The sequence below is a fragment of the Molothrus ater genome, chromosome 6, assembly GCF_012460135.2.
Source record: "Molothrus ater isolate BHLD 08-10-18 breed brown headed cowbird chromosome 6, BPBGC_Mater_1.1, whole genome shotgun sequence".
Taxonomy (NCBI): domain Eukaryota; kingdom Metazoa; phylum Chordata; class Aves; order Passeriformes; family Icteridae; genus Molothrus; species Molothrus ater.
The window spans coordinates 58022879-58039308 of record NC_050483.2 but is presented as its reverse complement, the minus strand read 5'-3'; the positions used below and the strand labels follow the sequence as shown (position 1 = coordinate 58039308).

At 48.6% G+C, this 16430-nt stretch overlaps 1 protein-coding gene across 1 annotated transcript; it reads left to right on the top strand.

The window, feature by feature from the left end:
• Positions 1–212: 212 nt before the first annotated feature.
• On the top strand, positions 213–15370 carry DACT1 (dishevelled binding antagonist of beta catenin 1). The gene is given in 5 exon segments (XM_054515293.1): positions 213–654; positions 3014–3146; positions 4762–4917; positions 7347–8527; positions 8529–15370. Coding segments are annotated over 5 exon segments (2394 nt in total). The 5' UTR covers positions 213–294; the 3' UTR covers positions 9093–15370.
• The last annotated feature ends 1060 nt before the right edge of the window (positions 15371–16430 follow it).

The window sequence follows — 16430 nt, the reverse complement described above, 5'->3', positions numbered from 1 at the left end:
GAGCGGAGGTGAGAGGAGGAAGAGGAGGAAGAAGATGAGGAGCTAGGCGACCACGGGCGTGGAGCCGCGGCCGGGCGGGGAGGAAGGCGGGCGGGAAGGAGGGATGAAGGAGGGATGGAGGAGGGATGGAGGCGGGCGGTGGGCGGGCGCGGGGCGGTGGCAGCCGGGGAAGCAGCCGGGCGCCCCGCGGACCATTCGCGACCGGCGGCGGCGGCAGCGGCGGCATCGGCGCGGGGCTCGGCGCGGTGCCCCCGCGGGCAGGGCTGGCAGCGGCAGGCCGCCCCCTCCCCGGCGATGAAGGCGAGCCCCGTGGCGAGCGCCGCGGCGGCGGCGGCGGGGCCGGGGCAGGCGGCGGGGGGACCCGCGGGGGCGCCGCGGGAGCCCGATGCGCGCTGGCGGGAGAAGGGCGAAGCGGAGGCGGAGCGGCAGCGCACCCGGGAGCGGCTGGAGGCCACGCTGGCCGGGCTGGGCGAGCTGGAGTACCTGCGGCAGCGGCAGGAGCTGCTGGTGAAGAGCCTCCTGCTGCGGCGGCCGGCGGGAGCGGGGCCCGGGGCGCAGGGCTGCCGCGGGGAGCCGCCGGGAGAGGGGCCGCCTCCGCGCAGCCTGGAGGAGAAGTTCCTGGAGGAGAACATCCTCCTCCTGCGGAGGCAGCTGGTGAGCGGGGACGGGGGGCGCCGCGGGATGCGAGTGGCGAGCGCCCCGGGATGCGGGCGGGGAGCGCCGCGGGATGCGGGCGGGGAGCGCCGGGCGATGCGGGCGGGGAGCGCCGGGCGATGCGCGTCCGCTCGGTGCCCCCGTGTCGCTGTGACCCGCGGGTGCTGCCTGTGTCGCTGTGACCCGCTCGGTGCCCCCGTGTCGCTGTCACCTTCTCGGTGCCCCCGTGTCGCTGTGACCCGCTCGGTGCTGCCCGTGTCGCTGTCACCCGCTCGGTGCCCCCGTGTCGCGGTGACCCGCGGGTGTGCCCGCGGAGAGGCGAGGAAGGAGCAGGGAAGCCCCGCGGGCGGCACCCCCGGCCTGCTGTCACCCGGCACGGGCCGGTGACAGCTCGGAGGTGGCCGGGTCGTGCCGGCGTTGTGCCGGTGGCCGCACGGTTCCCTTCGGGTCCCGGAGCCGGGCCGGCGGTGCCACTTCCATTCATGGCAAGAGAGGCGCCGCCGTTGCCATGAATGGAAGTTGGGACCCGCTCCCGGTCCAGCCCCGGGAGGAGGCAGCGGACGCTCGGGCACCGGCAGGATCGGGCCCGTAAAGAAGGGATGCTTTTGTTGGAGGACGCGCTTTGGAGCCGGTGTGGGAAGAGATGGAGGGCGGCATGAAGCGGCAGATCATTTTTCAATGAAAATAGCGTACAGCTGTGCCTGGCGCTCTTTGTGCGCGGCTCAGCATTTGCTTTCACCCAGGGAGAAGTTGGATTGCGTGATTTATTTCCCTGATTTTTTCTTTTCCCCACCCGCCGGTTTTCCTCCTTTCCTTTTTTTTTTTTTTCCTTGTTACCCTTTTGGTTTAGTTAGGTTAGGGCTATTTCCCTTTTAAAAAGATAAAAATATTTTTTTTTCTGCTGAGAAGGGGCTGGCTGGCTGCCGAGAGCCGTAGTGAAGGACTACGGAATCATTACTCAAAAAAAAAAAAAAAAAAGTCGGAGATTTGTGGTAGCACTTTAATTTGTGCACTTGACATTGCAGATTGGAACCAGATGCGGCGCTGACTGGGGGAGGGGGCGCTGGTGGCAGTAGGTGGCGCAGCGAAGTCATCCCTTGAACCCATCACCTCCTCCAGCCTGGCTGCCAGCCAGCCCTGGCTCCCGCAGGAATGGGGGAGAAGGCTTGGGATCACCCCTTTGGTTCTCCAAAGGTTGGCCTTAAACGCCAGCACATCTTCAACCAGTGCTTGCCAGTGCTTTTAGCATTTGCTCTCCCTTTGCCCAAGGCCAGGCTGGACAGGGATGTGAACAACTGGTCTAGTGGAAGGTGTCCCTGCCCATGGCAAGGAGGTTGGAACAAGGTGATTTCTAGAGTTCCTTCCAACCCAAACCCTTCTATGAATCTATAATTTTATGACTGGTCCACTCCATGGAAAAGATTATCCTGGATTTAATGGGTTCAGAACTAGTCCAGCTATGAGCATCAAAACTCATTGCAATGAATGTGTCAGAGCAGCCCTGGGTGACAGTCAATGATGCACTCGAAGAAACAAAAGTAGATGAACCTTCCTCCTGCCTCCTCCCCTTTCCCCAAAGGCAGAGCAATTAAAGGGTATGAAGCTGAACAGATGATGGATAAGCAACTGGGGGAAACTGATTGTGTTGACCGTGGGTTAATGAGTGCCTTGCAAAATAATTTCTTATTGCTTATTTTATGCCATCAAATTACCTTCATAAATAGCCTTAAAATTCATCTCACAGCAATTTCATACAATTATAATGGGTGAAGAGGAAGAATTACTCTTCCTTCCTGCTGCACTGCAAAACTAATAAAAGGGCTGTGATCCCAGCCCTGGGAATCTCCCTCTCTGGATGGTGGACTCTAAGCTCATAATGTGCAGCAGAACAAGGCGGTTCCCACACCACAGGCTCTTGTTGGCAGAGCTGTTTGGTGCCATTGTGTGAGCAGATGTGATCTTTGAGTAACACCAGTGTGGTGGGGAACGTGCCCTGCTAGGCTGGCACGGCTGCCCTTGCCCCTTCCTTGTGCACAGGTCTGCTTGGGCCCTATCACACAATCCAGCTTTGTTCTTCCTGCTGTGCTCAGCACAGCCCATTGGTCTTCCTGAGCTGTGGAACATGCTCCTCACGCAGAACTGGCTAGAACAGGCTGGGATGAAGTGCCTGTGTAATTTTTCACTGAAGTATTTATCCAGAGCATCCATCTAAAATGTCAGGGCTTTTTTTGGTTTTTATATAAAAGAATATCGACGAGGCGTTTCACAAGACTTAGATAGAGAAGTCTGTTGGTCCTTGGGACCCCTTCACATCTGCCCCAGTGAAGGAGCTGATGTTCTTTGTCCTCTTTTTTTGCAGAACTGCTTGAGGAGGAGGGATGCTGGGTTATTAAATCAGTTGCAAGAGCTGGATAAGCAAATAAGTGATCTCCGCCTGGACGTGGAGAAAACGACAGATGAACACCTGGAGACAGACAGTCGTCCAAGTTCAGGTAGGGGCAGTGCTCAGCAAAATCCAGCCTCCCCTGGGACCTGGAGTTAAACTGGCTGTAGATTTTAGTGCTGGAGTTTTCAGTACTGCAGCAGTAAATGTCTACATCTCGTTCACACTCTGATAATTAATCCCTACTAACAGAGTTCACTGGCCACTGGAAAGGCTGCTGTTTGCTTCTTTCAGAGGAGCATTTCAAGATTAATTAGATTTTTTAGTGTTTGGGGCATTTGTTTTTTCAAGGCCACCTTCACATTAGTTCAAAAAGTTCTAATTGTCCTGTATATTAGGGAGGAGGCTGAAGGAAAAATGGTGAAAAGAAGCACCACCATCAGGAGGAGGATATCAAAAGTGGTCATACAGCCAGAAAGGCACATGGAAACAGACAATTTAATCCTCTATATATTGAATTTCATCTCATTCTAACTGTGTTGAAGCCAGTAAGTGGTATTTAACTATGGGGAGCCTTTCCTAGAGGCCCCTAGACCTGTTCTGAACACACTAAAAAGTGGAGAATCCTCCAACTAGCAATTGTTAAAGCCATTGCTAATTTCTATCTGAATCTGACTTGTTCCAGCACTGATACTTTTATATCCTTTTCTCCCCTGAAGAAAGGTCTTTTCTAATACCCAGCTTTTTCTCCTCTTGGAGGTGCTATACATTATAATTCTGGCTTTTATTTGATGAGCTAAACAGGTCAAGTTCTTGAAGTCATTCATTTTAAGGCATTTTTCCAAGCTCCTAAATAGCTTGGTGGCCTCTTTCCAATTTTTTAGCTTTGTTTTATGCATGCTGGATTCAAGGACTGGGCTCACCGTTCCAGTGTTTCTTACCAGGGCCATGTAGACTGCTGAAGTCATTTCCCTGCTGCTATTCATTAGCCTCTTTGTACATCCAACAATCTCATTAGCTTTTTTTTTTTTTTTGCCATATCATTAAGCTTGATTGAGCTGCTTTTCCACGCTGACTAAGCCCTTTCCAAGATTATTGTTTTCCAGGATGCATCCCCATTCTGTAGGCATGCTCTGCATTCCTTACTCCTAAATGAACAATTTAAATTTTGGTTGTGGTATGTCATTTTTCCTTGAGTAGTCCCAGTTTACTAGGAAATTAAATTTGCTGCATCTGCACATTATTTACCATTTTTCTTTTTTCTTGTAATCCACAAATATTATGTTTATCTCCAGAACTTTGAGGAAAGTAATGGATAGCACTGGGCCCAACACTTTTATAGTTAAGTAATAGTTGGAGAGTCTGGCTTGGAAGTATAACACTCTATTAAATGAGTGAGCTGCCAAACACAGCCTGGATCCTTGTTGCTAAAATCTGAAAATCCCTGAAAGGGTTAGAACCCCAACCCTTGTAAAGTTAAAAAAAATTCCATATGCTGAGATAAGTTCTGCTGTTTTAAGTGCTTTACTTTTAAACAAAGTAAATTCATGGCAATAAGGATATTACTAAAGTGTTGGCTGTTTTTGGGGTGACTGAATGAAATCCCATAACTACTTGTGTTAGGGCAAGCCAACTCAAACACCAGCTTGACTGCCTTTCTAGGGACACAAATAGTAACTTTGTGTAGCCATAACTAATATAAATCCAAACTCTTATTTTTATAGGGTTTTATGAGCTGAGTGATGGAGCTTCTGGATCGCTTTCCAATTCATCTAACTCTGTCTTCAGTGAGTGTTTATCCAGTTGCCATTCTAGCACTTGCTTTTGCAGCCCTTTGGAGGCAACACTGAATATCTCAGATGGACGCCCTAAATCTGCAGGTATAGTAAAAGCAGGTGGAATACATCATACTCCAGGAGGTGGCTTTGGCTTTGGAAATACTGCCTCAGGAGTACCTGGGTTGGATTAACCCTTCTTCCTTTCATGTGCCATATTGTGCTCTGAAAAGATCCCAGTGCCTCTCACGTACATGGGTCATGAGGCAGGACTGTTTGCCCTGCACTGCTCCAGCTTTGCACTATGAATATGTCACTCTAAACACATCAAAATGGCATGTGAAGATCTGGCAGCTGCTCTACCCAGCAGAGGGCAGTGGTACCTGTACACAGAAACACATCAGTCAGCTGATTTCTCTTTCTTTAGAAAAGCATTTTTAGTGAATAGCAATAATTAACGATAGCTCTTAGCCATGTCAGCATTAAAGTCACAGAGGAAGGAGCTGGCTACAGGTTTTAGGGGGTCAGGGCACACGTTTTTAGCAGTCATTTTGTCAATTCTGATGGTACTTGACCCCTGGGTGAGCGTGGTGAGGTGTGTCCTGCATTTATATAGTATAGACACATAGACATCGTGAACGGGCCAGGTATATTTTGTCTCTGTGGCAGAGAGTTGTGAATTTTCCTTGGACACCAGACTAAAGATGCAAGCCTTGATTTGTGGGATGGTTCATAAGGAAGGCCTCCTCTGTTCTCCAGAAGAGACTCTTCAATAGGGCTGCTGTGATCCAGTGTTACTGACTGCAGACATTTTCAAAAGCTTTAGCTCATTCTGGGCTAGGGAGGATGATTCCAACCACAGCATTTCCACTTTGCATTCTGCTCTTTAAGGTTAACTTATAGTGATTTGTTGTGAATCAAGGACAGAATAATTCCTGCTCTTCTGTTTCTGAATTGGGAAAATGCAGCCTGGAATACATTCATTCTGAGATGCTGACAAGTCCTCTAAGTTTTCCTGTGAGCAGCTCGAGGTAATTTAGTGCTCCCCGTTGTAAGGTATATGTGATCTTCGTGTGCCATACATTAAAACAAAACAAAAAAAAACCACACATACAAAGAATTCCAGCTGATTGCATTGCTGGTTTTTTCTGTATACACCACAAAAACCTATACCTCTCATTATTCATACAGTCTCACTTTCAGGGATGAAATTTCACAAACTGACAAATTTCAAAAATATCTTTTTGGCAACATTCCTTGAAGCCAACATAGAATTTAGGAAATGCAGGAAAACTGAAAGGTGATCTGGAGGAAGTTTATGCTCTTAACTTCCCTGTTCATCTTCTCCTACTCACAGCAGGAACACCATCTCTATCAGCAAATTTCATCAATGCCCATGAGACCTCTTTGAAATAAGCCTTAGATAAGTGATGAGCACTGAGCATTCCAATCAGAGTACCCTGGCTGAAGTTTCCAGCCCAAGGGCAGAAAACAGGACTGGCAGAGGATCATTTAGATTGTACCCCTACCCAAGAAGACAAGGGCAACTTAAGCTTAAAAAATAATAATAATTTAGGTGCTTGGGTGGAAGCCCTGCTCTTAAGGTCGCTTACCTCTCTAGTAAGCTCCTTAGCCATTAATTAGCCATTAAATCTGACTCATGCATCGTGAAATGCACTGGATTTCTCTGGCAGAACTCTCTTTACAGAGCCAAGGCTAGGATGTCAGCTGGATTGACCTGCACTCCTTGTACTTGTGTGAAAACATGAGCCTGTTTCCCATTCTTTAACCCCTTATCACTCAAAAGGAGCATCTGTAATTACTATTAGCATTGCTATAAATATTATTATAATAGTAGTAGTAACAATAATAAAAACAACAATAAAATTAAGTCTGGATTTTTTTCCTGGCCAGAGACATGCTTGAAAGAATCTGGAAGTGAAATTTGTCAATAAGCTACAAGAATTAATTTTCTCTTGTCTGTATTTTTTATGTTTCTCTTTGGATTTAAAATTCATATATGCTGAGGCCTGCAGAGAGTTTCACAGGTGACTGTGTAACAAATAAGAGACCCTTGCAGACTTCTGGGTGGCTTGAAAGGAAGATAGGAAGATCTTAACAACCTGGGCACAGGTTTGAAACCAATGTACATGTTCTCATTAGGGCTGTGATTCTTATTGTTTTAACCATGTTGTCCTAGTGGGGTAAATCCCACATAGATGCAGTGACAGGGAGACCCACACAAGGATAGTGCTGCTTTTTGTATTGCTTGAACAGCACCCCTGGTTGCAAAATTGCTGCTGCTGTAGTTAAAGCTTTGCATTGTGTGCCTAGATGGACCGGTGTCCTTGGCAGCACATTAAAAACGTAGCACAGCTGTCCCTGGCAGGCTCTCTAAACTCTCCTAAAATGCCTTTCAGATCTCATAGGCTGGATGGACTATAATAAGGAAGGCCAGCATGAGGACCAGACCGCAGGCTCTGTCTGTCGCTCTTTATCCACACCGCACTCAAATTCCCTCGATGTCGTTGCAGATGTTCATCCCAAGTACCAGTGCGATCTGGTGTCTAAAAACGGGAACGACATCTACCGCTACCCCAGCCCGCTCCACGCCGTGGCTGTGCAGAGCCCCATGTTCCTCCTCCCCGTGACTGAGAACCCCCAGCGAGAAGAGGAGAGGCTCGCTTGCGATCTGAGCGACGTTTGCACCCCATCCGAAACGGACTCGGGACAATCCGCCAGCGCCTTCCCCCCGCAGAGCTCCTGGCCGGCTCCGTGCCCTTCCACCAGCAAGAGGATAGACAGCTACATCTTAAGCCTGGTTCAGAAAAAGACTCACGCAGTAAGGACTAACAAACCCCGGACGAGTCTCAACGCCGATGCCACCAAAGGGATCTTGAGGCATGGGAGCATGTGCGTCCGGCAGCCGGCAGCAATGGTGGCCCACGGCAACGTGGTGAACCTGAAGAGCTCCAAGCCGGTGTGTTTGCCACCCGGTGGGGCTCCCGCTCCGGACCACGCTGCTCCCTCCCCGTTAAAGCAGAGGCCAAGGGAGCCGGCTGGGGAGCAGCTGGAGACTAGGAAGGCCCCTTTGCCAGCAGCTTTCCCACCCGGCACAACAACGGAGCTCCAGAGCAAGCACCTGCCACGGGGCGCCAAACCAGCACCGCCGGAGCTGGGCCGCAACACCGCGGGCACGGCTGGGGATGGCTCCAAGGAAAATGGCCAGCTCTTTGCTGCATCTCCCAAAGACACCGCAGGGAAGCCAGCGGTGCTGCAGCCAGAGAACAGGGTCAGCCAGCCTCCCAAAAAGATCCTGTTGAAGAGCAGCTTGCAGGCCGCTCGCTCCTCGTCACCGGCTGTGGAGGAGAGGCCTGCGCTGGATTTCAAAAGCGAGGGCTCTTCCTCGCAGAGCCTGGATGATGGGCTGCTGGTGAACGCCCAGTACATCCCGGCCCAGCAGCAAAGCATGAAGCTTCACAAAGGCACCCGCAACGTCAAGATTTTGAAAAGCTCTGCGTTGAAACACAGGTCCCACCTTGCCAACGGGGTGGAAAACAACTCACAGACCTTGAGGGAGAAAGCCAAACTGGTCGGCAAGAAGTGCCGCTTCCCCGAGGAGTTGGATACAAATAAGAAACTGAAAAAGCCCTCGTCGCGGGGGAAGAGAGGCGGCAGGCCTGCCGCTGGAGCCGAGCCTCCCAGGCCGGCAGGCCGGCCTGCACAGATCCGCCCTCCGCTCCCATGGGCACGGCCGGGAGGTCGTGGTGGCCAAGCCCAAGCACAAGCGTGCCGACTACCGCCGCTGGAAGTCCTCGGCAGAGATCTCCTATGAGGAGGCCCTGCGGAGGGCGAGGAGGAACCGGCGGGAGGGCGTGGGAGTCTACTCACAGGTGCCCCTGCCCTACGTCAGCCCCTACGCCTACGTGGCCAGCGACTCGGAGTACTCGGCCGAGTGCGAGTCCTTGTTCCACTCCACCGTGGTGGACACGAGCGAGGACGAGCAGAGCAACTACACCACGAACTGCTTTGGAGACAGCGAGTCAAGCCTGAGCGAGGTGGAGTTTGTAGGGGAGAGCACGACCACCAGTGACTCTGACGAGAGCGGGGGCCTGATTTGGTCCCAGTTTGTCCAGACGCTCCCCATCCAAACAGTCACGGCACCAGAGCTGCATGAAAATGCAGCCAAGGCCTTTGTCAAAATCAAAGCCTCCCATAACCTCAAGAAGAAGATCCTCCGCTTTCGGTCAGGCTCCCTCAAGCTCATGACGACCGTCTAGTGAGGTGACTTGGTGGAATGTATCTGCTTCTGCTTTTGGAAGCAAGGTGCTTTTTTTTTGTACATATTTCCACAGATTTTTTTTTTTAATACAAATATTTAAAACTTAAGGTAAATTATGTCACTTGTCTTCAGAACTTGGGTGGATACTAGTGCCTTTTATGTGGAAATAAAAGACCGTTACACTTGTTTAAAAAAACCCAACAACACAACATTGCCATTTCAGTGGTGAACAGCCTCCAGCGCGTGGTGTCAGAAGGCTTTGAGAAAAGGCTAAAATGTTTCTGGGAATGGATCTTCCTTGCCTAGTTTTTCCAGTTCTGGGTCTTATACAGGATATCGACAGCTTAAGGTCATAAGTTTTTAGGGAATAAAGGGGAGGGAGTGAGGGTGTTTCTTAATGGTTTTGCTTGTCCTTTTCTGTTGCTGCTGTTGCCACATCTTGAACTTTTTCCTTCTGGTACTCTGGTCTGTTTTTTTTTTCTTTTCTTGTTGATTCTCTTCTTAAAACACACTCCTGTCCTCCCCCAGCCTTCCCCCACCAGGAAAGGGCTCCTGTTCAATCTGTTCTCCAAGGTTAAGTCGCCTTCCCTGGAGTGCACTCTGCTCTGATCTCCTGGGAGTCCCACTGCGGGCGGCGGTGGTGTCCAGAGTAAACTGCAGCTGGAGCAGCTGACCAAGGCTTAGTAACTTCATTATATTGTGTAAAACTGCTTTTGAAAAAGAAAAAAAATACCCATATGCATGTCACGTGCATGAGTATCAGTAGTTTTAATATTCCTGTTGATGTCCAATTTACTGTACATCATCAATGGCTGTTTTTATATATATATATATCATTGTGTAAATTAATATAACACATCATATGCTGTAATAAACAGTCTGTTTTAATAATTTTTAAAGTTTGTTACGTTGGTGCAGACCTAGTCAGTGCTTTTATATTGGTGTTGTCACCACTTAGACGTCTCCTGATGTGACCTGATAACGTTCCTTGCATTTAGCCATGCAGGAAAAGGGGCAAGTTTGAAATGCTGCTGTGGATGTGACTTGTGCTTTGAGGGAATTGGCTTGTCATGGCTTCTCTTGTTCTTCTCATAGCTTGCATTTTTCCAAGGGCAAGGTGGGATTTAGGAGCTCAGAGTCATCTTCAGGTTGTTGCTGATGGGGAGCTCATGTTTCAGAGCAGATGGAAGTATAACATTAATCCTGCTCTCTGTCTGGGTGCTTGCAGACTTTGGTTGGTACAACACAGGGACAGATGGTTGGTTTCTGTAACCAAATCGATCTGTGGGACACAACAGGTGTCCCCATGGAATGTCCAGTAAGTGAATCCCCAAGAGCTGTGTGCTCTGGGAGCAGGGCTGGGTGGAGGAGAGCACCTCTGTGGCTTTGGCTGTTGGCTCTGTTACAGCCCTAGCAGGGTCATGGAAGGTGACAATTGGGTCACCCACTGGTCTCTGTCTCATTCCCTTGGGACTGGAGGGGAGTCTGGCAGCAAAGGAGAAAGGAGCCCTCCATAGGCAGCACTGCTTCCATTCACAAAAACCTTTGGAGCTGCCTGGTGGGAAGGTTGGAGGTTTTGGGCAGGTTGAGCTGGTTGCTGCAGGTTCATCTTCTGCTTTGGCATCCACAAGGCAATGGACAAACAACTGGAGCAGGTGCTGTGGCTGGTGTGGATTTCAGGGATATGTGTGCAGCCTGTCCACTCCATAGCAAGGCCTGAGCAGAGCTTTCCTTTGTGGTTTCTCTGTGTCCTTCCTGCTGTCACCCACCTGAAAGGCAGAGCAGGTTTTTTTTTTTCCCCCAGGTTTCCTTGCATCACAAATGTGGGAAGGAAGGATCTACTCAGAATTAAACATCTCAGGGAGCAGTTTCTGAGACAGCGGGAACACTTTTCCTAAGAGGCACATTTTATTTCTTAATCTGCAGTGCAGTAAATCCCTATTTATAATGTCACATATTATTATTTTCTGATTTGTGGTTTGTTTGTTTGTTTTTATAAGGAGTGGAAAATCAGTTTCTGTAAGGGTTTTGCAGTAGATCACCAGGCTGTGGATTCAGTGACCCAGAAAGTCCTTGCACTTCCACCTCCCACGAAACAGCAGAAGCTGGAACTCTGGAACTCCCCTTATCTGCTCATAACTCTTCTATTACTTTATACATGGAAAAGCACCCTCTATATATATATATATATATATATATATATATATATATATATATATATGTAATATAAAAAAATATATATATTGGTTTAGAATAATTCACCCAGAAATTGCTGGACAAAAGCAGCCACTACAGAGAGGGGAGAGAAGCAATGTTTGTTGTTAAATATGGCATTACTAAGCTAAGCAACAGCTTAAAGCCACCCCATTAATAACTGATGGGTGTTATATGAAACAAAGGGAATGTCTTGGGGAAGCTGGTAGTTTCTTTCCTAGAGTATCTCTTAATCATGCCACATAATCTCTCTTTGAGTGAGAAAAACATGAGCAAATCCCTCTAAATCTCCTCAAAGGTGTGGAAGAGCAGCAGAGAGGCTCCTCAGCCGTGCATTCTCTCTGGCTGTAAAGGAGCTGCTGGTGGAAAGACAAACCAATGCCCAGTGGCATTGGGATGATGAGTTTTTAATTGCAGTGCTAGAGCAGAATGCCTTGTACCAGGTGAGGGATGCTGGCTTTCCAAAGTGAGCTGCTGAATGGTTTCTTTTCAGAGAATTGAGTAAAAAAAGAAAATAACTGCCTAAATATCGCTAAGGCTGTATCAGCTGCAGCCACTGTATTCTGCATTCTCTTGTTGAATAGCTTAATACCAGACTTGGAAATGGGCTGATGGTATCTCCCTCTTAATTGCATCTGAGTCTTTTCAGTATGGGGAAGGAATTTTCCTTTTCTTACATGATTTAGGTAAGCATCCAGAATCCTTTATCCAGGCCTAGTTTTTTTTCTATCAACACCCAACCCCCTCCTTTTTTTCCTTTTTTTCCCCCCTTTTTTTTAATAACAGATCTTAACAGTGCTGGAAAAGTACTTGATATGGTCCCAATACACAACACACATTCTCATCTCTGGTTCTGATTTAGGAAACACATCTGAGTTAGTAAGTTTCTGCAACGTTAGGTTGAAAAACATCTGCTGTTCTTGGAGACCAGTTGAATATCTGGCACTTCTTTAAGCTACCTGGCTTTCCAGTGTATTTTTCATGATGTTCACTTTTTAATTATCCCCAGTGTTTATGGTTGTTTTTGGAAGTCTGAAGCGGGAACGTTTCATTGCACTGGGAGCTGTTTCAAGGTGGGGGTAGGTGGTAGAGGGAGTTTTGGGATTAGTGTGCTCCTTATGTGCACAGGAGCATAAAGGAACTCGAGCAGAGCCCTTTGAGCTGGATTCCTTGTGGTTCAGATAATGCAGTGTTTCTGCACACCTCTGGAACCCCATCACTCCCACTGAGGGAATCAGCACCACACTCTGAGGGCATGAGTGTGTCCCTGGGCTGTCTCCCTTCCAGGAGCCTTTCTGGGTCTCTCCTCTGCTGCCTCACCCCAGCCACCAGCTGTGGGTCAGCAAATAAAGAACCAAGCTGTGTCTGGTGTGTGTGGGGTCAGGGAGAGGCTCTGGCCTGGTGCCCAGACGTCCCAACTGCGTGGGGCCCCTGCTGTGGCCCTCCTGCTTGCCGTGAGAAATCCAACGTGCCTGTGGAGCAAGGGCTCAGACAGCTGGCTCTGAGGGAAGGGAGGAGTGGAGAGTCCCATGAATAGAGTGGTCTGATCCTGGTTCATCTGCATTTCCACAAGAGGTGGGAAGAGGAGGTGTTGCAGCCTAACACCTCGCTCAGTAAGTTAGACTGCACTAAATGGAGTCCTCCCAGGGACTCTGCCTCATTTCTTCCAGAAAAATTGTCTGACCAAGCCCTGTAGGAACTGGGGACAAGAGATGAGCTTCCATTCCCCAGGTCTGGGTTTGGCCTTCCACAGCACAGCCCCTGCTTGCAGAGAGCCTGTAGGTCCCAACCCTCTGCAGCTTTCCTGGGGCTTCAGCGGGAATCTGTCCATCCCGCACAAGTGTTCTGCTTTTCTCATGGCTTGGGGCTCATGCTGGATAAGCACTGAAAACAGATTCTCCACAGCAGTCCTGTGCCTTCAGTAATCCAAAATCCAGTTTTTGGCTCAGAGGGAGGTCAGGCACTCCTCAGGTGGCAGCCAACAAAGTGAGGGACCTGCACCCCTTCCTGTCACAAAGGACAGCAAAGGCTTTGATGAGCAGTGGTGGCTACTTGGCAGGTGACTCACCACGCTGGGCATGGCTTTCCCCAGGCACGTGGCTCTTCTTACACGAGGGAGCAAGGACATCTTTGAGGAAGCAGAGACAGCTAAATACATTTTTAATAGCTAACTTCAGAGTATGTACCTTTGGAGTAGCCAACAAAAATCATTATGACTGAGCTGCTAATACAAAAAACTGAACCTTTCTCAGTTTAACATTACAGAAGGAAAACTGTGGTGAGAAACAATTGATGCTGGAGCATGACCAGAGAACGGTAATGGGATGAATGAAAGACTGGACTAGAGCAGAAGGATTGAGAGAAGTGGCTGAGGGGGCTGGGAGCCTCAGCCTGGAGAAAAGGAGGCTTAGGGGAGACCTTATCAACCCCTACCACTCCCTGAAAGCAGGGTGGAGCCAGGTAGGGTCGATTTCTTCTCCCAGTTAACATACAATAGGACATGAGGAAATGGCCTCAAGTTGCACCAGGGGAGGTTTAGATTGGATATTAGGAGAACATTCTTCACTGAAAGGATGTTCAGGCAGTGGAACAAGCATCCCAGGGAAATGGTGGAGTCACCATCCCTGGAAGTGTTCAAAAAAAGTGGCACTTGGGGACTTGATTTAGTGGTGAACAAGGTGGTGCTTGGGTTAAGAGTTAGGCTTGATCTTAGAGGACTTTTCCAACCTTAACTGTTCCATGATTCTATGAGTTGCTTTGGGGTTTGAAAATTATCACAGTTCTGGAATGAGGGGAGATACATGAAAACCAGGGGGATCTATTTAAAAGGGATACTAGAAAGTGCTTTTGTACACAGCAGGGAATTTGTTTCTGCTGGAAATAGTGAGATGGATGTAACATCAGCAAGTTCAGAGGGAAAGAGAAGGTAGGGATGGATGCTCTACCAATGATTGTGGATGCCAGGAAGAGTGTGAGGTGACTGGACTGCAAACAGTGGCCAGGCTTGTGTGCTCCTCCTCAAGACTGTCTTTTCCTGCAGCTGCTGAAGCACCATTAGCTGGGGAGATGCCCCATCCTGCTGACCCAGCAGACCATTTCCTGTGTTCCTCTGATCTTGAAGTAACTAATGGGAGTTGTCTATGCAATTGAATTTTCCTCACTCTAATATTTATTAGTCTTTTGCCCTCCCAACTTCTGCTGAAGGCCAGTTTTGCACTGCTTTGCCTAGAAGTTCACTTTCCACGCTTGGCTGATGGTGACATGCATTTATCCAGGCTATGGACACATGGTTTTGGTCACTCTTGTTCTCTGGCACAATAAATTTATCCACCCTTTCAGGCAGGCACTCTAAATCCTCTGTTATGGTGAACATCATCCCTGTACCACAAATACAGTCATGGACACAACCTGTGTGTGTTCCTCATGACTTCAGTCCATAAATGAATCTACCTTGGGAGTCACTGTTGGGCAGCAGTTTTACACCCTGCAGTTGTTATAAACTGCAGGAAAAGCTGGTGACCTACAAACCAGATGAACCATCCTAGAGCCTGAGTGCCTCCACTGCTCTTTGCCTTGGGAATTTGCTGTCCTTGGGGAGTTTTTCTCTTCATCTGACTGTGTCTCCTCTTGTGCCTTGGTTTGCAGCAACAGAGCAGGCTGGAAGTGTGTACCATGGTCATCTCCACTTGACCAGTGTTGGCTGGGGCAGCAGAGCAGTTCTGGAGCACACTGGTAGAACACTGACCAGGGCAGGGCAAATGTGTTTCCCCCTGAGCAGGGATCTGGGGATCCTTCCCAGTGATGGCTGCCTGGAACAGCATCCAGTCAAAAAATATGGACAGGCTTGGTCCAAATGACACTGGGGACCAGACTAAGTCTAGGCTGAAGTAAACACTTGAACTTTGTACATTGTTCTTGTGGGGCCCTCAGTTTGTGGGGACCTGAGCCTTTCATGCTGTGTGACTTTTTGATGTAAACAGAGCCTCTCTCTCAGTTAATGGCCTTTGTTTCCATGCTGTATTCCTTTAAGATCAATAAAGTGTATTAATATTAGCAACTTGATTTCACTGAGCCAAGCTCTGAAAATCTGGATTTTGTTTGTTTTAAAGGAGTTGTAAGTCCTGGAAACTAAGACTTCCTTGAAATACTGAAGGAAAACCCGTATGACTTGGACTCTGACCTCATGATGGGGTTCATGCCATCAGGCTTTGGAAGTAAATTGTTTTATCCTCCCTTTAAAAGGCCAAGTCTTCTGTGGTCAAGGGGCAGGAAGCTGGAAAATTTGCAACCTGTTGAAAAATGTGTTCCCTGTGTCTCCTTATGAGCTTCATGCCCTCAGAAATGAGATTTCCACAAAGAGGGGAGGTATGAGGTACAGGTAGGAGAAGGACCTAATCAATCTTAATCTCTGAAGTGCTCATGCAGTAAGTGTTTAAGCATGTGATTAAGCCCATTCTTACTCAGCCAAGCATTTCAGCACACGCTTTGGGGTGAATTAAGCATGTGCTCAGGAATGCTGGATCAAGGTCACTAAGCTTTCCAAGAGTCCCATGCCTGTTTGTACAAACTGTCCCAATGACCTCTTTTGGCTCATGTTGGAAGGAACTCCCTGCTCTTCCTTAAAATCCAGACTGAAATTCCAGTTTCACCAGCCATGAACTGGATTCAAATTGTTAATTTGAATTTGGGAGAAGCAGTGCCTTGAGTCCTTGATTTAAGCAGTAATAGCAAGGAGAGCTTTTAAAGGAAGAAATTAATTTTGTTGTATTTGAGGACACAGAGATAAAACCATTTCAATTATCTGAATAAATATGCTTTGTGCTCTGTATCAGTAGCAGGACTTTGTGTAAACCCTGGGAATGGCACTTGGGAAGGGACAGAATGACCCTTTCTGTATCCACTCCCTTCTCTTCCCTTGGATGCCCAGGTAGAGCTGGGAAAATGAGGCAAGCACAAACACCAAATGTGGAGGGTCTGGAGCCCCACTCATTCATCTGCCTGGCTAATCCAACTTTAATCCCAGTTTCAGGCAGTGAGATTAGCAAAACAGTAGGATCTCTGGGCTAGAGAGCAGAATGAGAAAGCAGAGAGGGTAACTTTGCCTGGCTTCAAAGGAAAGATG